This window comes from Nyctibius grandis, chromosome 1, assembly GCF_013368605.1.
Source record: "Nyctibius grandis isolate bNycGra1 chromosome 1, bNycGra1.pri, whole genome shotgun sequence".
Taxonomy (NCBI): domain Eukaryota; kingdom Metazoa; phylum Chordata; class Aves; order Nyctibiiformes; family Nyctibiidae; genus Nyctibius; species Nyctibius grandis.
In genome coordinates this window covers 94,150,232-94,174,097 of record NC_090658.1, presented here as the reverse complement: position 1 = coordinate 94,174,097, position 23,866 = coordinate 94,150,232, and the positions used below count along the sequence as shown (strand labels likewise).

At 41.8% G+C, this 23,866-nt stretch overlaps 1 protein-coding gene across 1 annotated transcript in view; it reads right to left on the bottom strand.

Moving 5' to 3' along the window:
• The window catches only part of ELOVL4 (ELOVL fatty acid elongase 4), a 33,202-nt gene extending 16,903 nt beyond the window's left edge, over nucleotides 1-16,299 (bottom strand). The window contains exon 1 of the mRNA XM_068401221.1: nucleotides 16,009-16,299. Coding sequence (XP_068257322.1) covers nucleotides 16,009-16,108 — 100 coding nt within the window. The 5' untranslated portion in view covers nucleotides 16,109-16,299. The remainder of the gene's footprint in view (nucleotides 1-16,008) is intronic.
• Between the last annotated feature and the right edge of the window lie 7,567 nt (nucleotides 16,300-23,866).

Sequence of the window (23,866 nt, the reverse complement as noted above, 5' to 3'; positions counted from 1 at the left end):
AAGACAGTGAAAAAAAACCTATACCACAAATTAATTCCTGATCCCAGGCATACTAACAGGTAAGGTAGAAAACCCTTCTTATCTGCAAAATGAGGGACTGATGAAATGAGGAAAGTACAGAACAGCACTGCCATTACTCCTTCTTTACTTCTTTCTCATTTCCTTCGTTGCCCTTAAGATCATAAATTAGAACCTCATTTTAGGAGCAGACTTCATGAGACTCTCCATTTCTAATAAACAACACATATTGTGATCTACAGAAAGACAGCGTGCATGGCACTGACTCTTCTTGCTTCCAGTTGATTTACCAATACTTGATCTGCACATTGCAAGTAAGATGCTAGGAGGCCTAAAAAGAAATGAAAAAGAAGAAAGAGAAACCAGCCTAGCTGCTTCCGTTATGGCTGTTAATACCAGAAGTGAGAAGTCATCCCAATGCATGGAAACCTCCAGCAAAGCTGACGCTGCCAGAACGACAGGAGTCAGCCTTGCAACCACAGCCACCAACAGAAGCTAAGGGCAAGACAGGGCAAGGAGTACAGGGAGGAATAGCAAAAAACTCAGATAGCTTGGCTGTAGAAACACAGGCAGTGAAACAGAACTGAAGAAAGTGAGAGAAGACAGTTGCCTCTTACTTTTCAGCAAGTCCCTGGAACAGACATTTCTGTTATAATATAACATACTCTCTGTAAAACATGAGAAGGATTGCTTTATTGTACAGTATAGTGTCTTGGGATGTAAAGGAACAGCCCCATTTTCCAGACCTCACAGAATGCTACCTATTGAAGCTGAAATCACACCGCTGTGTTGCAATTATTACACTGCTATCTCCCTTACACTTTAGTTCCTCATTGCTTTTAGCAATTGTTCTACCAATCTGAATTTAAAAATAAAAGCTAACACAATTTAAAAGACATGAGTAATGGAGAACCTCATCATCCACCTGATACGAAGTAATGGGCAAAGACTCATCTCCGCCAAGCAAGACGAAAGGTGTGTCACTTCCTAATTAAGAGACAGCTCTGGGAATAGCCAACGTGTGACATGCTTTAGTCAAATCCACATCTCGCTTCAGACATTGTAGCGAACAAAGAGCGAGAGCAGGTGAGGCAAGAGACCCAGTTGCTTTCCCAGCCTTCTTGCACTAAGAAATATAGAGAGGCAAGGATATGTTAGAGAATCTGTCTTCTATTTTCTAACCCAGTGTTTCACGGTATACTGAATGCTAAAGTGACAATATGAAAAACATGAAAAAGGAAGAAGATTTGAATTTTACCCAGGAGCTGAACGTTACCACCCATCGTTGAAAATAGGAACGCATGATCTATTCCAGATTTCTGTTTGTGGCAGGAGACAAAGATTCCTAGCAGCAAGAATGAGGATTCGCTAGAGGGTGAAAGGAAAGACAAAGCAACAACTTTTATGAAAGCCCAGCTGCAAGTGGGCTTTGCTTCATGCTTCATCAGCACTGTAAACAATTCTTTCACCTACTTTCCACAACTACTACAAATTGAAGAACTTCACTGGAGAAAACCAAGAGATACATTTAATTAACTCTGGCAACAACATAAGAGCACCTGGGCAGCTGCCACTACACTTCCATACCTGTATCATGGTTTCAGCCTGTTACTTTCCCTCTGCACAGCGTTTTTGGAGAGTGAGACACCACATCTCAGAGACAAGTCTTAAAGTATTTGCAAGAAAAGCATAGCTTACTGATACAGACGGCATAACATACTGCTCAGCTCTCCTAGGACAATTAATTACACTTTGAACACAAAATGTCTGTATGACAGGGAATACAGTAGGCAATTCAGTTCTAGAGTACATCCTGACCAAACCAGAAGCATACCAGTAGTCAAAAAGTTTATTCTAATTCTTACTGTGCTAACTAAGAACAACACCTTGCATTTATTTTAAGGATATTTAGGAGACTGCATATAATTATTTTTTACTGATACTACGGCATCAGAAAAGATGCCACTATTCACCCCAGAGCTTGCTAGATTTAGAAACGTATTCATCACAAGATCTCGCCTGGATAATGCAAAGTAACTTGTTCAGGTTTAAATCAGTTCCACGCACCATTCTTGTTGCACAGAAGGTATTACAAAACCAATTCCATTTCAGTTTACCAGGCAAGCCTGCTTGTCCATGCCCTACACAGAAAATACGCAGTTATATGCAGACCCTTGTTCCAAACTTCTCTTCAGACACCCTACTTCAAACCAAGATAAATTCACTCTAAGTCATCTGCTTAAGTGAAAAACCTTCCAAGCTACTCCAACACCCTCCTCCCTCCCATCCCCCATCCCATTAGGGCAAAACCAGCATAATTTTGTGTCCCACTTATTAGCTGGTGCTGATCACCACAAATGATTTCTGCAAATTACAGAGAAATGTGATAGATTAAAGGGCCATATAAAAGTGTATTAAATCCTGCACTACTTCACACACAATAGGTACATTATTACCTGAAAGATGAAATAAGCTCGAAATAAAAAGGCCAGCTCCCTGATTTAAAAATCCTCCAACTGCTTTCAAGCAAAATGACCAATGCCTTCACCTGATTAGAATTGACAGGGACTCACTGAATCTTTCAGGGGATTAATGTGTTTGTCTTTCAAATCCTAAGACCCAGATTCTAATTCGATCACAAATAAAATGTCTGTTGTGATGGCACAGCCTGTAGTACAGTGCTTTTTTTTTGTAAGGTGGGAGAAATTTTAGAACAAACATTTAAAGTTGCACTCAATTGTAAAGGTGAATCCAGAGTTGAATAAGGCATCTGCTAACATGTTCCTGATAGAAAATTACTGTTATGTAAGGAAAGAATATGAAATATTTATATACACAAGGTTTTTCTGTCATTTTGTGTATATATATTTTAAAGTTTCACATTGTAAAGACAAGACCAGATAGAAGAACATATATATATAAAAAAATAATTGAAATTACCCTGAGGCACCTTGCAGGATTTAATTCTTCACGTGGGCCAAGTAACAGGAAACACACACATAATACCCTCTGATTTCTTCCTCCAAAGCAAGGACAAGAGCAGAACCAGTGAAAAGGACTGAATATCCTACCCAGTAATGTCCAAAGAGGACATAATTAACCTATATTGAAATACAGAAGGCAAATGAAGATGAATTGCAATAAGTAAGGCTGCACTGATGGTGATCTAGAGTTTAAAATTCACAAGAAACTTCCGTGAGACATACTGTAGGCGTTTTAATACACAAATGCCTCTGTTAAATGTGGTTCAGCATTTCCTTTCCAATACAAAGGCTTTTAGATGGTTAAATTTCCTGCATATTACTGAGTCTATGAGCAATTTTTTTTTCTTTCCTAAAGAAGTACAAACTTTAAAAATAAGCAAACAAATGCATAGCACAGTTGCTCCTACATTCATCAGGAGAAATCCTGAAATAGTACAATGGTAACTATCTCTGCTTTTAATACTAGTTTTAGAGAAAATATTACATAACTAAAATACATGACTTTTGAAATTCCCTGCATTCATATTAGATTTAAAAATCAATACTTAGTAAGTCTTTATTTTCACTTTAACAACATATGTATTCCTTAGCTATAAGGTCACTACTCACTAATTTATCTGGAGAGCCTTTCAAAGTTATTAATAGCTATTGATACTATTCTCAGCACAAAGACACTTACAGTGCCAATCCAGCACATCCATCTGTCCAATTACATTTCTAAAGACACTGCAGAAATGATGGTGACTGTTTAAAAGTGGTTCTTAACAGTGAGAGCTCTCCGCAGATCATGACATTTATTTTAACAAGAAGTCCTCTCAAAGCTCAATCTCAAGTTTAAGAAAGGTTTCCTTAAATGAGTGAAATTTTAATTCCACAATAGAAGGAAGGTAAATCAGTATTACCTAACCGGAGTATTGTTCTACGAACAACACTGTTTTAATTATCTAAGAATTTCATACATCTTTTTAGTTCCACTAGCACTATAATTGAAGGATATTACAAAATGAAAACATGTATCAAATAAGAAAACATGTGAGAAACATAACTTCACGCACCTTAAAACATTTACAAAGTTTTCATAGTAAATTCCTTTGCAGTATTTTAGTGCCCTCCTCTCCCCCATTTCTTTCTGGTTATGGATTAATATTCTGTAGAACATACTTCTCTTTCTGCATTTGTATTATAAATACTGGCTCAGTCCTGTAATTTACAAGTGAATATAAGGTTCAGTGTGGCTATACAACCACTGCAGACTGGCTCGGTTGAAAGTAAAGTCGAAGAAGAATCTACATGATTAGCCCCTAGGCTTTTGAACTAAATGGAGTAATACATCAGAATCACTTAAAAGTACATTTACTGTTACCAGTTTGTAGAGATTCCAAGAAAAAAGCTCAGTCTGACTAACTAAAACCTCAGAACGTACAAATGGAACAACAGCTGAAGCGATAAACTTAGCCTTTAAAACAGTACACGACTAACTACATTGGCTGCACAACTTGAGACCAAAGACTGTTAGAGAAGCACCATTGCAGAGTCAAAACCGAGAGGCCATATATCTTTGGATTGAATACCTGCAGAAGTTAAAATTTTCCATTCATTTATTTATTACAATTTTAATAGAGCAGTTTATATGGCCCAAAATGAATGATTCTTTTAAAGGTCTCCAGTGCTTGAATTAACTTGTCTGCTTTGATATTAATTATTCATTACACATATTGCACTCCAATCCTCAATTATCTCAGTTTATCAAGTTTCTTTATGAGAAATCCTATGCTAGAGGACTGAAGTTCGTGCATGAATTAAAACAACATGCCTATAGCCTCACTCCTGTTTCAATCAGAAAAAAAAGTCTAGGTCCTCCTAGGAGGGACTGTGCAGACAGATTGCTGCAGGAAAGCAAAAGGATTGGGACACAGGAATGTCCAGGTTATGTTTCTTTCTCACCTTTATCTCACCTATCATACTTGGCAGTGTCTGCAGTCTTCTGGCACTATGGGCATTTTTAAGGAGTCTGACAGGGACAAAGACACCTGGACTTAACTTGGGAACATTGCAATCTAGCATAATCTACAAAACGAAGGCCGTGAAGCTTCCCTTAACACACGTTTTAGGCAAGAGATCTTCCTTAGAAGAATTTCCCGATTTACTATAGGACACTCCTTTTTTGGAGGCAGAGAACCCAGTAGAACGTATAACAGCTTGCTGTAAAATGTTAACCAGACCCACCGCATAAATTTGCTCCCTCAATCCAAAGGAATTAGGATTAAATTTTAACCAATTCATGAAACTTTTCTCTGCTAAACTGAAGACCCATCTTTTAGAATTTTTTTTTCCTCCTCATTTGAGCAGTTATAAGCAGCTATCAGGTCACTCACTAGCTGCTTTTTTTTTTAAAAAAAATATATTTAAAGAAACACCGTATTTCATTCACCTGAAGGCATATTTCCAATCCTTTAATATTTGCATGGCTCTTCTCTGGATACTCTACAAACATTTAAATCAGCCTTGCACATGTTTGAGACGGGAAAATTAACTATACCACTCAGTCCCTGCTGCTTTCCATCACAGAAGAATTCTGTGCTATCAAAGTAACGTCATAGCATCAGTGGTGGTTGTGATTGGCAAGAAAACAAAGAGGTGAGTATGTTACTGGTAAAGCTAAGGATAACATGCACACAATGCTATATGGACAAAGGTTCCCAAAACCTGGCACAAAAAAGCACAACAGCTGACCTGATTTAAGTAATTTTTTAAAATACAGAACAAAATAAAGTAAAAATGTTTTCTCTGTACTGTAATCTTCAAGAATGAAGGGAAATATCTGAGTTAAGTATTTTGTCTATCCTAAGCTTTAACTAGCCAAGAACAAACTAATTTGTTTGGGCCGAGAACGAGAGACTTCAAAATTTAATGGCAACGCATTGTTGTTTTATCAAGCTATGAAACATCAAGCTAAGACACAAGAATAAAAACATTCAGAATATTGAAAGCATATACTCTGAAAAACAAAAAACCAAAAACCCACAGATTTTTAAATTTTGCAGACAAAGCTGTACAAATCCTGTTGCACTCAGAAATGAGAGATGCCTACCCCAAAACCAAAAGGACTACAGACAAGACTAACAGGTACTGCCTATAACCAGCAGTGGCTTTGTTTGAAATTTCAGGGCTTTGTAATTGACTGTTTAGTCTTCTTTAAAGCTATATACAGCAACACAAAATCAAAATACCACACAGCTAAGAAGAACATCTCCTGCAGTAATGAACAGCCATGTAATATGCATGTGTTTCATAAACTCCCATTAAAGTAACAGGAATGCCTAATCCCTATTTGTTATTAAAAGGTCAGATGTATTTTAACTAGTATTCCTGTTATTCTAACAAACACTCCAGTCTTCCTGGGACTCCCGTAATTCAATCACTAATACCATATTGTCTTTGTGCCTGTACACAGCAATTACAGGATACACTTGTTTCAAGACAAGGATAATAATAGAATTATTATGAAGTTCAGGAGCCATTATCAATTCACCATCAAGTCTCAAGATTTTCAAGTCTAAGAGATTGGCTTGTTCAAATTATTTTTGATTTACCTCCTCCATTGATTATGATTATTTGTGACGACAGTGCAAACAGTCTGCTTCAAGGAATAATAAAAATATAATCCTCATTGAAGCTTATGCAAGATTTGCAAGATAGTAAGCCCTTGAGGCACGTAGCATTCTTCCGTCTGTGAAATCTCACTTCTCCAAACATCACAACAGCAAGATGCATTCCCAGTGCCGAGATACCTGCATGCCTTTTCTTAAATGTTACAGATGGAAAAACAAAAAAAAAAAAACAATAAACAAAAAAATGCAACTAACCCACAGGATGCAATTTTACGAACTAGTTACAGAACTCTATGATCCAGCCCATTTCTCTGTATTTCTGAAGATATAAGAGTGCTGCATAAAACACACTTCAACAAGCTTTCCTTCTACAGTGTTTTCTTTATTGAAATTTTTATTCAAACTTCTCTGGTCTTAGCCAAACTGTATTTCTGAGAGCTCAGACTGGAGATATCATTACTTCACACGAAAGTGGTGGGTTTTGATACTATGACAACAGTTGTAGGGGTATCAGTAAGCAGTAATACAAACACAGGATTTATGCACATTCAATGTTGCAGTAACAGATTAGACTATTGGCCCACCTAGTATCATTCAGGGTTTTATAATGCTGAAAGGGATGATCATAGAATAAATATTCTCCACATACAGATTTTTTTGTTAGATTCCCTCAGTTAGACGCTAACATCCTTGAAAAATTTGAAGGATTATTAATAACAGTTTAATAATAACTCTGCAAGGCCTTATCCACTGTAGAGAGACATGTGTTACATACACGAGACAGTAAGTTCAGCACTGATACGTCTTGCTAATGTGCTAACACAGCAGAAGGGTACTGATGCTTAACTACACAGCAAATGTAAATAACTTATATCGCTGCTCTCGTAACACAGAATGATTAGGGGTTGCAGACGAACACGTATGGACTCCTAGATGCAGTGATTGAACACGTATGAAAACCAGCAATGGTAAGTGAAATCTACCTAAAAATAACACCAGAAAGCTACTGGAGAACATTTGTGAGATGCTGCACAGAAATATCTCTGTTAAAGCACCCCTTTTTTCTGTTTGCATCAGTACGAGAATGCTGCTCATCAGCTTGGTTTTACAGAAGGATGAATGAGGTGGGAATTCTGTTTTGAGTAAAAGCTACAAAAGGAGTTATAGAAATATATTAGCTCTTATCTTCAAAGTTCAGGGGCAGAAGTAAAATTTACAGTTGTGAGGTACTTTAGGTCTTCTGTTAGCCTAACACAAGCATATCAGTCAAAGCCTCCAAAGAAAAATAATACTGCAAAACATTTAGAACTTATTTCCTCAACATGCCTTCAACATCAAGCAAAAATGACAAATCTGGGGCGGCAAAGGAGCCCATCAAAAAAAGAGTAATTTTGAAATGTTGATTTTCAAAACATGAACTGAATGAGAAGATGTTCTTATACCCAAAGATGACCAGAAGAATGATCAGTGCCTGAATCTCTAAGTATACAGCAGCAAAATCATCAATTTGGCAGCTAGATAATGCCACACCCAAATGACTGCTACAACAAAGTTTCTTCACTTCTACAGTCATGTTACCTTTCATGGTAACAAAAAGCCTCCAAATCTAAGCTTCTCTAATGGTTTCTGCAATACAGTTTCTCACTCTTGATCAAAAATACATGGATCACTGAAACTGAGATTAGACAGAGTAGAAGAAAATCTGACCTAAGTATGAAAGCATTTGGGGGTACTCTGTGTAAGTATTTCTATTGGGCACATCTGTTCCTGGCAAACCACTAAACATTAAATGTAAAACCAGAAAATACAGTTATGAAGTGTCCTATTTACAGCCCAGCTATTCAATTTAGCACCTGTACTTCCTATTTTTTTCTCCTTTAGAGTATCTTAAACCATTTAAAAACAAGGTGTTACAGTGATGCTCTAGGATTAGGATGACATAAAATCTTGTCTAGAGATAAGATTTACTAGCTCAATAGAAAAAGTGAAAGCCATGGGTTATAAATTCCCTTCTTCCAGCAGCATTCTGTGAGCATTTAGAAAGCAATAAAATAATCTCTCATATTTGCTATAACTGGGAGAGTAAAACAAGGAGATGATATCGATAAGCAGATAAAAAAAGAAAAAAAATCAGAAAAACACCATGGTCAAGCATGCAAACTGAAGCATAACATAGACAAGAGTTAGAAGAAGACACTTTTGAGATAGTGCAGAAAGAGATAAGAGGAACAGGAAAATATAATGGAAATAAACCAAATAGCCAAGAGTCCACGATTATGCTGAAACAGAGGAGTACCTGTGGGAGGTGGATGGATAGAGTGAAACTAGGGAAGAATCTCATCGTACAAGCAGACAAAATGCCATGCAGAGAGAGAACACTCCAGGGCAGGAGTTAAGGATCAAACCACTGAAATTACACAAATACATAAAAGAAAGGAGTTGAGTTGCAGGCACATAAGTGAGTTAACCTAACACAACCAAGAGCAGTTAATACCCACAGGTGTGCCATTATCTTGCATCAAATGCAAGCCAAATTGAGGTAGCTTATTTCCCCTCACTTTCTATGAGAGAAAGGTAAACTAGCTCATGTTTATCTTGAGATCCAAGCACACACAATGGAAGTTAATACAAAACATGTTGCACTCAATTCATCTCTAGGCTTGCCTTGGAGCTACTTATTGCTTTACCTACAGTCTAGGGTGCAGTGCTGAAAATCCCCACAGAGCTGATAGCTAAGTCTCAGCAGGCCTGAATTTCAGAGCTGCCTTCATTTATGTCCTTAAAATGCCACAAGACCTTGAAGTCCACATACTCAGAAGCACTTGAGTCTTGTCAAAATTGAGCACAGTTGTTCCCACTTGCCACCTAAACAAGATCCAGAAACTATGTATCCCCCATCTACAACTTCCTAAAGGAGATGTCAGTCAGTCCCACACACAAGCTCGTTATGAAATGCAATGGTAGCTTCAACTTTGTTTTCAAATACAGCCTGAGAAAGCAATGCCCTGTCATGTAACAGTTTACTAGTCAGAGAAGTCCTACCTCATGAATCAGATCTGCCCTTAGAAGCACACTGTCCCAACTTCTGTGCTCCAGGCACACTCCACTCATACCAACACTCTTTAAAAGCCAAAGCTCTCATTCTTTTTATGGCCAATTGTTTTTAGCTAAATGAACTCTCATTTAGCTCCAGTTTTTCAGGCCATTCATGTTTAGCCTCATTTACCTTACCTCAAAAAACTCTTCAGTACACATCACAGCCTTTTCCCCCTGCTAGTCTTGCATCCTAGGAAATTCTTCCTCCCAGAGTTCTCTCCATGTCCACTTGGAGCCTTTTCATTCATTCACCTTTCATCTAAGCGCTCCCTTTATCCATTCCATGTGAATCGAGTAACTCCAAAAACCTGTCTGGACTGGCAGAGGAAAAAGTAGAGTCTTGCCTCATCCACTCCTGATCTACAAGACCTTAAAAGAAACTACATCCTATGCTTCCTACACCTTCCTTTACTAATTGTCCTTACGCAGGCTTTGACAATCTTTCCTGGTTGCACAGGATATTATAGCATAGCTGCCTTCTGGTCTTCCACAGCTATAACCATAGCCCTGCTACATGCCTCTTCACCCCGAGCACAGCATAAATACAGAATGACTACCATGATCAACTTCTAGTCAAGCTTCTCCAACTAGAGAGAGCTACCTACGAACAACAGTTCAACCACTATGCTCAATCAATTTACATAACTAGTGCAGTCCTCAGGATGAATGCCTATGCTTCATGCCACAGATATTTCAACTGCTCATGAATTCTTCACCTCTCATTGCAGTATGTGGCTCCAGGACCACAGGCTGATTTACACCTCACTAATGGCATGCAGCCTTAGCTGAGAAACACAATCTGCTGAGAACTCCACAACACTGATTTATGGTGTGCTGCAATTTTAAACATCTAGTCATTTGGCCTTCTGCAGTAGGTACTAAGGTCATGCAATCAGCTTGGTTAAATTCTGTATAAAGCAGTTTCCCAACCTTTTTCCATGGAATCTGCTTTAAGAATATTCGTAACATCTTACTTCCTCCAAAGATTTCAAGACATGCTATCTACACAGCCTTAAAAGGGATTTTCAGAAGTTCAGTTATGTTATTGCCATTTTGTTCAAACATTGCCTTTTGCTTCTGAAATATGCTGATGAGTGTTCAAACAGAAGTTCATATCACATTCTTGCTGGTGGTCTTCGAAGGCTTTTTTTCTGTTTCATCTCTTTGCTGAAGCTGAGAGCTGAAGCTGAGAGCTGCAGGTGATCACCTATAACTCCTCCTCCTTCATTTTAGGAAAGAGAAGTCTTCCACTCACAACTCAGCTCCTCGTCCATCGTGTTAGCTTTGCTTCAGGCTACTCCCTCAGGCTCAAGTTCTTGAAGCTCGGTGATCCAAAATGTCTAAGCAGACATTTCCATGCAGTAATGTACTTTTCTGAATGATGTTTCCATTTCCAAAGGTGCTTGGTATCTGTTTTGTTCTGATTACCTGTCTTTTGAGTTCCACAATCGGATAAAATCTCCTGGTGATGAAATGCGGGTAGAATTTCCCTTGAACATCCAGCAATTTGTCGTCAATACCACCAGCTGTTTTTTCTTCACTGATAAAGTCCCTCCCTCCACTGACAGGCAGTTAAATGTGATGCTTAATGAAACAACTCAAGTAAACTGGGATGCTCCTATTGCTCAGTTTGGTTGACAGTAAACTCACATAATCTAGCCTGTAACATTCTTTACTTCTGTAATCAATTTCTCCAAGTGCTGCTTGTGTCACAGGTTCTTCTTTGTGTTTCCGCTACAAGACAGCAAAACTCAACTACACTAGCTTCTCCAGTTTCTGGTGTGTTTCTTCCTGTCTAATCCTTGTGTTTTATCTAGTCATGGTCACAGATTGAAAAAAATGTTCCCTTGAGAAAACAATTGTATCTGCAAGACAAGTATTGTGCCAAATCACCAAGTCTGATGCTCATCCAGCCCTTTGAAAGCTTAGGAATGCATTCTGCTTTGTTTCTGTGAAACAGGCTTCATGAACCTTCATCTTGCCCTTCATTCTCCCTCCCCACGGTCACCCTCTGAAGAACTTTCACTGGGATTCTACTTTCCTCCACCTCTGGCACAAATCCAACAAGGTCCTACTTACACTCAGACTGGTCTGCTAACCACCCCAATGAACATTCCTCAAGTATGAACATTCAGGATCCTTTGGCCACACTTGGTTTCTGTATGGGGAAAAGGACGAGGGAAGAAGAAGAAACATGTTCTCTTCCAGTTCTGTTCCCTGGACTGAAAAAGAAACTGAACCTGAACTTCCTGACCATTCTTAACTTAGTCCCAAGATCCTCCTGGCAGAAGTTTTTACTGCAATTTGAGCTCCCATGGAAGCTGCTCCACCGGTTCACTTTTAAGGGAAGCAGCTGTAAGTTTCCTGTGTTTCCCATCCTCATTGCCTTACACTTCTGACCCAACTGATAAAAGCTACGATTGATATTGCTTCTAAACAAGATGCTACTTGGAAGACTATCCTACTACTAAAGTGAAAGTCTGCATCTTTCTCTTTCCTTTCCTCCTGATGGAAAAAGTCTGTAATCTTATTAACTGCAACAGCTGTAAATAGTTGCTGTTCCAAAGCAGTCCCACATGGCCTGGGATGGCCCTGCCTCCTTTTAACTTTGAGCTCCAAGAACAACCATTCTCACCCAAAGTCAGTGAAGCCTTCTGTTCTTTGGCTCAATACATTCAAATTAACTAGTTCCTCTAAAATAAATTTTTTTTGATACAGGGTTCACAAATCTCCTTTTCAAGCCACAGTCTCCTTCTCCCCCTGCCCAACTACCAATGGTCTCTTCACCCATGTTTTGAGATTTCCATATTCTTCTTTCCTGGATTGTGTCCTGAGTTATTCATCTTAGTAGTTCTCCCAGACTCAGCCTGGAACCTCCCTTTAAGTCACTTGCTCAGTCATCTAATCATATCCTTAATCCTTCCTGGCAGATCTAACCCCAACCAGCTACACAAGCTGAGAGAAAGAAGGAAGCCTTGCCCCACCTATTACATGGGACTTGTCCCATGCCCTTAGAGAAATGATGGCATGGAATTCCTAGATCATCTTTCCTGATAGTAACTGTTCCACTGACCACCTTTTTTATTCCTGATGACTGCTAAGACCATGTTTTTGTCCTTTCTACCTCTCCTTGAAGTTTACTGGCTTCCTACACGATCTCCTTCTGCCTTTTCAGGTGAATATATGTTTACAATGGATTTTAGGCTTTCATGACAGGGGTCTAAAAAGATAGTCAAGGAAGGAGAGAATAAAAAGTAGTTTTTCAACAAATTAACAAGCAAAAACATTAAGCTAAGGCTGAAAATGTATTTGATAATATATGGGGGAAAAGTCATAGAATACTATTATGCCCAAACGCAAGATTTAAAAAACCAAAATGACAAACAAACCAGCTTTAGATATCATGCTTAATGCTAAAAAAAATTATGGCATCATTAAAAAAAAAAAACAGTTAGGCTCATCACATACTCAGTCTTTTGGGTTTCTTTTTGGTCTCAGAAAAGGTCATCTGCTTTTTAAACAGCACAAAGCAGGGGAGGAAAAAGACCAAATCTTTACAGCACAAAAATAAAGCAGCACAAGACTCAGTGGGATGTTCTGGCACAGTTCTACACAAGTCTCATCATAGCAGTATGGGGCAGCACTAGAAAACACCTGCTGGCAGGACAATCCTGACGAATACCGAGAACAGGGCTAAAGGCAAACTTGGGTGTCCAATAAAAAATGGAAGTGAGAACTGGAGAGAATAAGTAATTTGGTTTTATATGAATGAGAAGTTTTTGTGTAGGAGTAGTAATGGGAATAAAATTTCTTCACATTTTATTGTGTAATTTTGCTGTGTAGTAGTATTTCAGTATGATTTATTGTGTAATGCTATTGCATGGCATCATTTGTTGAGCAACTTTGCTGCGTGGTATATTTTTTTTCTTTAATGATATTGAATGTTAGGCAATGGTCTTGCATGCCATAATTTGTGTTTTCTGTTGAGCAACACCACCGTCATAGTTCTTGACACAGAAGTGAATTGTATGAATTCACAAAACAGTGCTGAATTCATGATTTTAACATACATTCACTCAGAGATGGCAAATGGAGACAATTTTTTTTTTATGAGCAAAGACATGCAGAAAAGCAGCAAACTGAGCACGTATTTAAGCAAAACTTATGGCATTAAGATAGGATTTCATTAAACAGCAACGCAGCATTGCCTCATAAATGACATTTTCTTATCCAGAGCTACCTTGTAACTATATTGTGTGATATTACATGTTCTGCATATCCATTCCTGACTGTAAAAACTACCGGAGGACCTTATTTTACGTACTACTGGATAGAAACAAGAACAGTAACATGCTTTTGATGTGACTTAGGCTTTATCCAAAACTATCCTTGCAGGGACCCGCTGAAATCCAGAACCTGAACAAGAAACTTACACAAAATGTAACTGATTACTTCATGACAGTGGAATCCTGTGTTAACAGCAATGCTACTGAACTTAGAGCAAAAATTTTAAATTTTGCTTTAGTAAATTAGTAAAAGACTTAAGCATATTTTAGATGCCATCAAACTGTCATCCTGCTACTGCTTAACACTCTCCAAAGCAGCAGGAGGAAGAAATAAGTTTGCTCTATATGTAGTATTAATGTAAGTTACTTATCTTTACTTTCCTTACATAAACTTGCCTTTTCATCCCTCTTTTTTTTTTCCTCCAATCATTTTTGCTTACAACAAACATGGTCTATATACAGACTTAACATGTTTGAAATTCAGGAAGTGTATCAGAACTTTAAGTCTTTTTCCAAACAAATCAAGTAATCTATACGGGTATCAACTTTGTACCCACATCTGGTTTTATATCCATCTGAAAATGCTATTGGTTGACTAGAACAGCATCTCTTTCATTCATTACCTGGCAGTCTATGAACAATTGTATGTTGCAAGAGGCCAAGAAAGAGCGTAAATACTGGCAGATTACAAAGCAGTGCTGCTGCAAGCATTTTTATTTGATCTCACATTCTGTCAGGTTTTAGATACAGAAGAAAAAAATATGCACGCAGGCTTAATTTTTAAAATATGGCAAAACCCAGAAGATTGGCTGGGAAGGCAAGCTGTGGAAAAAAAATGTGCTTCCCCCATCTATAACATAAGATTAATTTATTATCTGACAGATGGCAGAAGGGAGGGGGGTGGAAAAGAAGACTGCTGATGCAGTGAGCTTCCCGTCTGTAACGAAGGCCCCGTATTCTCACTTATCATACTGCCACAAAATACATCCATAGTAGCATTCACTCCACAGTTTTGCTCCATGTATTTCTAGGTTCCAATCAAAATAGCCTAGACCTCAACACTCTGTGGACAACTAAAAAATAAAGAAAACGTCCAGAGAACTGATTCTTCTGTCAACTGCCCAAGGCTACTCACAATAGCAACTACAGAAGCTGTGACCCTACCCCGCTCATCTCATTTGACCAACAAGAGCGAGCCATTCACGCTGACCAATACTTCCAGAGCTACCGGTCATTGTAGCAAGTTACCATCTCATTTGCTGTCCCAGCACTGAAAGCTGCTTTTTCACATTTCTCCATATTCCAAGACATTTTCTCTTCCTTCAGCATCTTCCACATTGCAGTCATGGGGTGTCAACACAAAAATGGAGCACATCGAAAATGGAGAACGGCAGAACCAACCCAAATGCACTTAATATAAAACGAAAAGCTTCTGCATTGCCGGTAACAACCATCTCCTCATTTAGTTTGCTGGACTCCACGCGACGCTGTCACAGGACTCCCACCTGCCGCAGAAGCCAAGGGCCGCCTGAGCGCCGGCGCCGCTTGCCGGAGGGCCTCGCTTACCTCACACGCCGCATTCCCGCATGACCACCCCACGGCACGCTGCGGTGAGCCGGGACCAGAGGAACGACGGCTCTGGGACGCGGATTTCGCCACCAGCCCGCAGGCGCCCGGGGGACACCCTCACCTTGCCACGAAGAGATGCCCCGCGCACCCCGGGCCGTTACACGGGATTAAGGCAGATAAACACACAAAAGCACCCAAGCACACCCTGGAGGACGAGGAGGAGAAGGGGGTGCGGAAGGGCCCGGCCCCCCCCGCCGCGGTCCCAGGCCCAGGGACCCGGCGGACTCAGGCCCGCCCTCCGCCTCAGCCCCCTGGGCGCGCGCCGCGTCTCCCGGGAGATGGAGCCATTTTGAACCGCTGCGCCTCAGTGACAGCGGGCGGGGGTCACCGGGCACGGCGATGGCGGTGCCGGGGTCGCCGGCGGGGCCGCCTCTGGGGCGTTACCTCGGATGCTCCAGGTCCAGCGGTAGAACTCGAGGGTATCGTTCACCACGCTGGACATCAGGCCCATGGCGCGGGGGGGCTCGGCGGCGGCGGCACCCATGGCGAGCAGCAGCAGCAGCGGCGGAGCCGGCAGACCTGTCTCGACGCGTGCGTCCGTGCCTCTGCGCCGGGGCTGCTGCTGCTGCTGCCCTTCTACAGCCGGGGATGTGATTTAAATCTCTATCTCTCGGTATCTTCCCTCCAGACTCCGCCTCGCTCCCGTCACCGGCTCCCGTGCCCCGCGGGCAGGGAGGAGGGCGAGGAGGCGGAGGCGGCCGGCGGGGGGGGCCGGGCGGCGCGGCGGCCGCGGCACCGCAGCACCGTCCGCAGCGCGCGCGGCGCGGTGCGGTGCGCTCGCGTCACGTGACCGCCGGCTCCCTGCCCGCCGGCGGCTGCCCGCGGGGTGCGCGGCGGCCCGGCCCGGCCGCGCAGGCGCACTCCGGCGCCCAGCCGCCTCCCGGCTGAGGGGAGCGTGGGGAGCAGGTGCGGGGCGGCCCGGCGGCCCCTGGCGCTCCCTCGGGGACCCCTCTCGTCCCTCAGTGGGTGTCCGGGGTGGAAAAGAGGTGCTTGTTATCTTAATTTGCCTTTTATTTTCAGATAGGAATGTTTTTACCAGACGAGGGAATAAATATTTCACTCAACTTTTATTTCCTTTCTTCCTTTTCTCTTTTTACCAGTTTGGATTTTTCTCCTTCTCTCCTTCCCCTCTCCTTCCCCTCTCACTCCCGCTTAACGAACAGGCCAAGGCACCGGCGTGAGCGGCGCTCGCTTTGCCTCGAGCTGTTCGCGCTGAGCTGTCGGCTTTTCAGCTGACCACACCGAGAATCCTCCGCTACAGTCGCTTCTCTTCTCAGCACTGATAAAACCAGCAATCGCAACGGGATCTCGCCATCTCCCTGCCCCACCGCCGGTGGTTAGCGGCATTTCCCTGACCACCGACTTGCCCATCCTCCTCCAGCCACCGCCGAGGTGCCTTTTGCACGCTCTGCCCTCCATCTCCTGGACCGCAGCCTTTATGAGCCTTTATGGTCGCTTCATGGCGCAGAGAGGTTTGCCCACCTGTACCATTGCTGGGCGCTGCAGGAGAAGGAGCCTCCATGGCAAAGGCCGGCAGGGCTGCGGGTGCAGTCCTGGTTCGTCCATTCTGCACCCTACGTTTCAGCCCCAACAAACCCTCTGCCCTGGTGTGGGTGCAGCAGCTGCTTCTCACACCCTTTGCCTCTTATCTCCTCCTGCCAGTTTGTCTCTCCCTCCCTCTCCCATGATCCGTGTAGTGCGGATGGCTCCATCTCAGGATCGGTTTCCCCACTGAGGGACAGGAGGGCAGCTGCTCCACCCGAGTTGTGAGCTTTCCTCCTGGCAGACAGCAGATCAGATGGTATCTACCTCTCCCTCCCTCAGTGCACCCGCACCTGTGTCACTCGTTGTCACTTGGTCTTGGTGAGCACAGATCGCGCTCCTTGTCCTGGGTGAGTCACCCTCCGCTCAGCTCCCGGACAGCCCTGGCAGCTGCAATCCCAGCCCAATGGACGGGAGAGGCACACTGGCCATGGCTGGTTACTCCACCGTGAGCAGAGCCGCTGTGCCTGGAGCTTGGAAACCAGCAGGTGTTTGGGAGTAGGGATCACCTGCACTGGGAAGAGGAAGAGGAGCTGTGTCAACCCGTGGAGGCCTGGATGGACAGGGCAGTCCAGCTTATCCCAATGCTGCCTGAAAGTCGGAGCCGAAGCAAGGTTACCACATGCTGATATATGGACAGCTGCTACTTCTCTCATGTGAGAACAGTCAATCAAAACTCTGCGTGAATTTCACTGACTTGAATTACATTTTATTTTGATGGCACTGATCATGGCTGGAGGTCCGGTGAGAGCTCTGAAATGGATCAGTCACTGGGTAGGGCACGGTGAACACCAACCTGCTTCCCAAGTTGCAGGCAGACAGCGTAGTGTTAGCTGTGGTTCCTGTGCCTCCTTCAGGTGAAACCACTGCAGCGGATCGTTGCGCAGTCAGAAACTTGATGTGTGTTTGGCATCATCTAAAGCACAGCTTCAGAACATTTTTTTAACATTATCATTTAAATCAAAAGGAAACCAGAAGAATGAGTTATGATCCTCAGATTCGTCTATGGCCATTTGCCTTGGCCACATGTTTGAAACAGAATGGGCTACTGAATAAATCAACATGACAAAGGATTGCACTCCCCTGCTGTCCTTGATATCAGGCACGATGTGGACTAAGCAGAGTGCCACCAACACAAGGAGTAAAGATCCACAGCCTACCCAAGAACAGAAAGGAATAAGACCAATTAGCAATATTAATACATCTTCATAATCATTTTTATATTATACCTTAGATATACTTCTTTATTAAAATGATTGTTTATTTATTCCATGGAAGTCTTTTTTGCACATTCCACACTGATAATTACTGTTTATAAAATATTTACACAATACAGTTTACGGTTTCATCTATTTCAGATTAGATGACTTTTCCTTAGTTGCAATTGATTCCTTTATACTGGCAATATGATTGATTGTACATAGATAATTTTACAGAGCAATTAAGTCTTGAGAAGAGCCACAACAGAGCTGCAGAGCATGGCGAATGGGGAGAAGATGAACAGGCTAACCAGAGTAACTTCTTCTGTGCTTCAACTGTTGACATTTGCTTTAGAAAATGTGATTAAGTTTATGACAAACTATTCTCATTCATTTAACTTTCAGTCTGCAAGCATGCGGACATGCTTTTAAAATTAGATCTGTGTCTGAGGGCTTCCCAGCTAGTTACCTACGTTTGTGCACCCAGCAGGTTCTAAGAAAGGTGAGACCCATGTCTTCCACTTAAAGGGAGCAGAAGGAGAAAGGTATCCAAGGGCATAGCATCGAAGCAGCCTCTGAGAAAATCTGCAGCATGATAGTCAGAAAAATATGAATTTTTAATACCATTAATTAGCCAGTGTTGTCATCTTCTACTTGGTAATCTACATGTTCCTAAAACCTGGACATCTCAGATGGGCAAATTTAATCTTGGAAAAGGCAGGCCTGCGGCACCTGACCCCAGAGGAGCACACAAATTCCCAGCTGTGCGCTGGCCATTTGCCCAGTGCTCCACAGTGCTTGTTCTGGCAGCAGGCAAGCTTGCGTGCTTCAGAAAAGGTGCAGAAGGTAACAGGAGGTTGTGGGACAGCATACCCCAAGGAAGGTCTCCTCCCAGATCCCATTCAAGGTTTGCTTATACTCTGAGATACAAACGGTTTGTATTCCTTCGAGACCTTTTTGTAAAAAAACAATTAGATACCTCATATCAGAACTATTTCAAGCCATCTTCTGCTTCTCCATGACACAAATAAATAGCAGTAGAAATGTTACAAAGTCCAGATGATCAATGCATTTCGTAATGCACGTGAAAGAGCATTTATTCATTAATTTCAGTGAAGCGTATTCTACTGTAATGTTTGATGAATGAGCAGATACTTCTGCACTAACTGAAAGTATTCCCACTTGGGTTTTGCTTCAGGTTAGCAATGAGATTGTTGTAAAGGGAAAGTGAAATGCAGGTACACTGGATAATATTTGTGAAGTGTAGCAGGAAGAAAGCAGTCGGAACTTTGTACGTTGCTGCCAGTGATCCCTCTAGGCAGCTCACCACAAGATAAAACCAGCAGTAAAAGAACTGTGCTTAGCTACAAAGAGAATCACAACAACCAGGAACTTCCCTGGTGGGAAACCACAAAAGTGCTTGAATCAATGCATTCGACAGAAGATCTAAATGTTACACCGTGTGGTAAGGGACAACCTATGCACTTACCAGTCAAGAAGGCTTACAAAGTGTTATATGCGCTAAGCATCACCAAATTAAAATTGTTCAAAAGTCCTTCACTTTAGAAATGTGTGTGTTTTGGTTACTTTAACTATTGAACTATCAATCATATTTTCCCATTTGATTCCATCAATGTTTTAAGAGGGAAAATCATAGAATCATTTAGGTTGGAAAAGACCCTTAAGATCACTGAGTCCAACCGTTAACCTAGCACTGCCAAGTCCACCACTAAACCATGTCCCACTTTTGGCAATTTTTGTGGGGTGATTTTGGTAGAAGGCAAAATAAACTGAGAGGGGGAAAGAGTAGAGCTGATCTTTGATGAAATAATTCAGCACATCAATTTGCAGTGTATAGGATTTTCTTGCACAGCCTGTCAAATGTATATGCTCCTTGCATTGAAGCTTTCTAGCTGATACGCCCTATAAAGACTGCTAGCTGGGCCAAAAAAGCTTGTCTGATCTTTGAATCAACAGGTACAACTGCTATCCGCTTCAGTACAGAGGCTGGCTTAAGGCAGCTTTATACTATATATGCTTAAAAGAGGCTGTTTTCAAACAACCATAATTTAAAAAAAATAATAACATTAAGACGAACAATGTGTCTTTCAGCACTAATTAATTCTTTTTTGTTTATTACGTAACATATTAACTCCATAATTTGAGGTGGGGTAACTCAGGCACACAGGGATTACACAGCTTTTGCACAGGGAGTCCTCCATAGGATCTGAAACAGATCCAGCTCTTTTGTCTTCTAAATCGTCTGCTAGATGCCATCTGTCCTTTCATACATTCAGCTGCATCAAAACATGTTTTTTCCAAACCAAATATATAGGCATGATGCATCAGAAAATATCCAGAGATGTTAATACTCAGTGCAGGCTTTGGCCAAAATTTACCTTCGATGTCCGTTCCCACTAGGTTCCACCTCACTTGCACCTGTTAGCACCAGCACTGAATTTCATTTCTGGTCTGTACCAGCTTCATGTTTTGAACACCAACCATTTTTGCTATGGCTCTATCTGAAATATCAGAATTAAAATATGTTTAATATCCTGGCTTGAATGCTCAAGGGCCAGATCCAGCAGAGAGGATTCCTAGTGAAGTAAATACAACTTTTGTTTCCACAGGACTCTATATACATATTGACATTTCTTTTCCATCTTTCTGCCCAAAAATTTGGTCCCAAGGAGATGACCAGGGAAGTGGTGGACAGCCTTCTCCCAAGTTACACTGGGTTTTATTCCCAAGTAAATATAACTATGGTTTGACTCTGGATCATTATATTTACAGTTTTTAAACTGTAGAACTAATCCCCTTTACTGCAGTTCTGGACAGCAACTGGAAGTGTTGGCCTGCAGTGCTGGGCCGCATCCAACTTAAACTGCTGCTGTTCTGTACCAGTCCAGAAGAGGAGCCATTAATCCAATGCTTCCCAGACCCATTCTGAGAGATTAATTTATAATTAATTCTTCTGTGGGACATTTCACCCTAACGAAGAAGCTAATTTGTAATACAAAGTATAAGAGATGTGTTGTATACGCAGCAGGTACACGTTCATAGCTTTACCTGTGTTTCAGCTTCCTTTTAAAAATGCGTGTTTCATGGACACAAGGATGATAAAAACCTGTATGCATACTATCTCGTTCTGCCTTACTGATACTTTTCTTACATGGTTTCTCATACTTTTACACAGCTAAGATTTTCATCTGCAGTGATATCTGTCACAGCATCTATCATTTGTGAGGTGTGGCAAGCACGCTTGTGCAATGAGGGCTTCATATGTGTACATGGTGGAGAACGGCTATGCCAAACTACCAGCTGATGTTTTGAGGACACTATGTTGAAATGACAGCAACATGTATAGTCAGATCTGCAGCATGTTGCTAACTACTAAATCCATCCTTTTCCATAGGTGTGTGTCACTGCTCCTGCACCCACTTCACTGGGTGTGTCAGCCTCCTGAAGGCGTGCGGCTGTTTGTAGGGATGATTTTGCACCTTTGCTTCTGCACTAGTAATGGCCTGAAATGTAGGGCATAGTCCCCTGCAGAAGCCTCTTATAGCAATACAGGTAGGTGGAGGGGTGCCGATTACACAAGCTGTGTGCTATTACGCTGTCTCTGGCTGTAACCGTGTGAATATGGGCGGTAACAATGGTGCTGGGCATACCCTTTATCTGTGTGATGTGTGGAGGACAAAATCGTGGTAAAGGTGTTACACAAAGGCTGTGTCAGCCTCTGGGCCTCTGAACCGGTGCGACCTGGCACACGTGCCGCCTTTCACTCTCCCAGGGGGACATTCCGTAGATCTGTATGCTCTTGATGGACAGCCTGAATGCCAGTCCTCATTAGAGGCTCACGTTTTCCTCTCCTCAGAAGATCATGTGCAAGTATTTGCCACAGGGTTATATATATTATAAACAGCAGGTTAGCCATATAATGTCCTACTGAGATAAGCGGGTATTATTAACTTCATTTTATGTATGGTGAAATCAAGCCTAGAGAAAAGCAATGCCAGTTCCAGCTCTTTGGAATGGAATAGAGAAAAAATGTTGGGGTCTCCTTTACGTTAGCTAAGTCTTGTCCACTCACTGGTATAAACCCGTGGTTCACTGGTCTTTCCAGCGCCATATTCAGGCATGATCATTTAGTGCATGAGCCTCAGGATCCTACCTGGAAAGAACCTGACGATCCACTAGGTAGTTGTAGGTAAGACAGACACATATAAAACATAACATTTCCTATGCTGTATAGTGAAATTCCAAATTTCTCACAGAAGTTATGAGAGTTTTCTTGTACATTTTCATGAAGTGGCTGCTCTAAAGCTTTTTAGTTGGCAGGGTTCTCAAGAGAAAGTTTTGTAGTAGTTGTGTGTGTGTATAACACAATTGTGTTTTAAGAGAACAAAACAAGAGCAGAAAAAGAGAATACAAGATAAGAATATTTAGTTGTTGAAATCAGAACAGCCATTACCTTGTAAAGGACCTTGAAACTGTCTTCTATAAGCTCCTGTCCACACTCAGCCCAAGTTGCCATACGTCCGTCTCTCCGGCCTGGGGATAGGCAGGGAAATACCCAGGGAGGGCTGCTGTGCAGGCGCACCGTGCTTCCTGCTGGGGTTTTCACTGCCCGTTGCAGGGTGTTGTGGTGCTGGGCTTGGTGTTAACCTGTGAGCCATCCATTCTTAGTGCAAGAGGCAATTAATACTCAGGAAGATTTTATGAGGATTACAAAGCTTTGGTGGGAATGATGTCACCTGTCCCCAAGGTAAGAGTCACAACTCTACGTGGCAGCTAAATGAACTCCCAGAAGGGAAGATTACACCCTAAACTGTTGTGCTTTTAAAAAAGGCAGCTATTTCATATGAATAGGTGCGCAAAATATGCACATTTTATCTGCTGTGAACATTTTATCAATGCCGCATCTAGCTACAAAACTTTATTTTGCCTCAGGTCTTGCCTCAAAAGTTTAGGTAATTTTTATGTAATGGAGCAGGATGCTTAAAACCAAAACCTGGGAAGCCTGTCACTGGAAGAGGATCTATCTGTTAGAGGCAAAATTAAAGTATGCCCAAATGACAAAGACCAACCAGATACTGTAATATCTGCCCAAAAACCATAGGAATGGATGGGCTCATGGACACAGAATAATAGCTCTGTATCTGAATTACCGTAAGAATCCACGAAGCAACAGTTGGAACAGATCCTCAGCTTGTATAAATGAACAGAACTCTGGGGACTTCAGTAGTCTTTATGGACACCTATTTTATGTCGTTTACAGGCAGAAACACCAACAGAAATATAATACTTGCCTTTTCATTGAGAAAGTGGCAACTGAAAATGTGAGGGAGGCCAAAGATGCTGGTACCTAAAGAACAATGCTCCATAGGACAGTATCTTATTATAAGAGGATCTATCATCTCCTCTCTTTTGCTGACACAGGGGTAAGGGAGCACACTAGATAATTCTGCCAAGATGCAGATCCATGCATAACCCAGTGC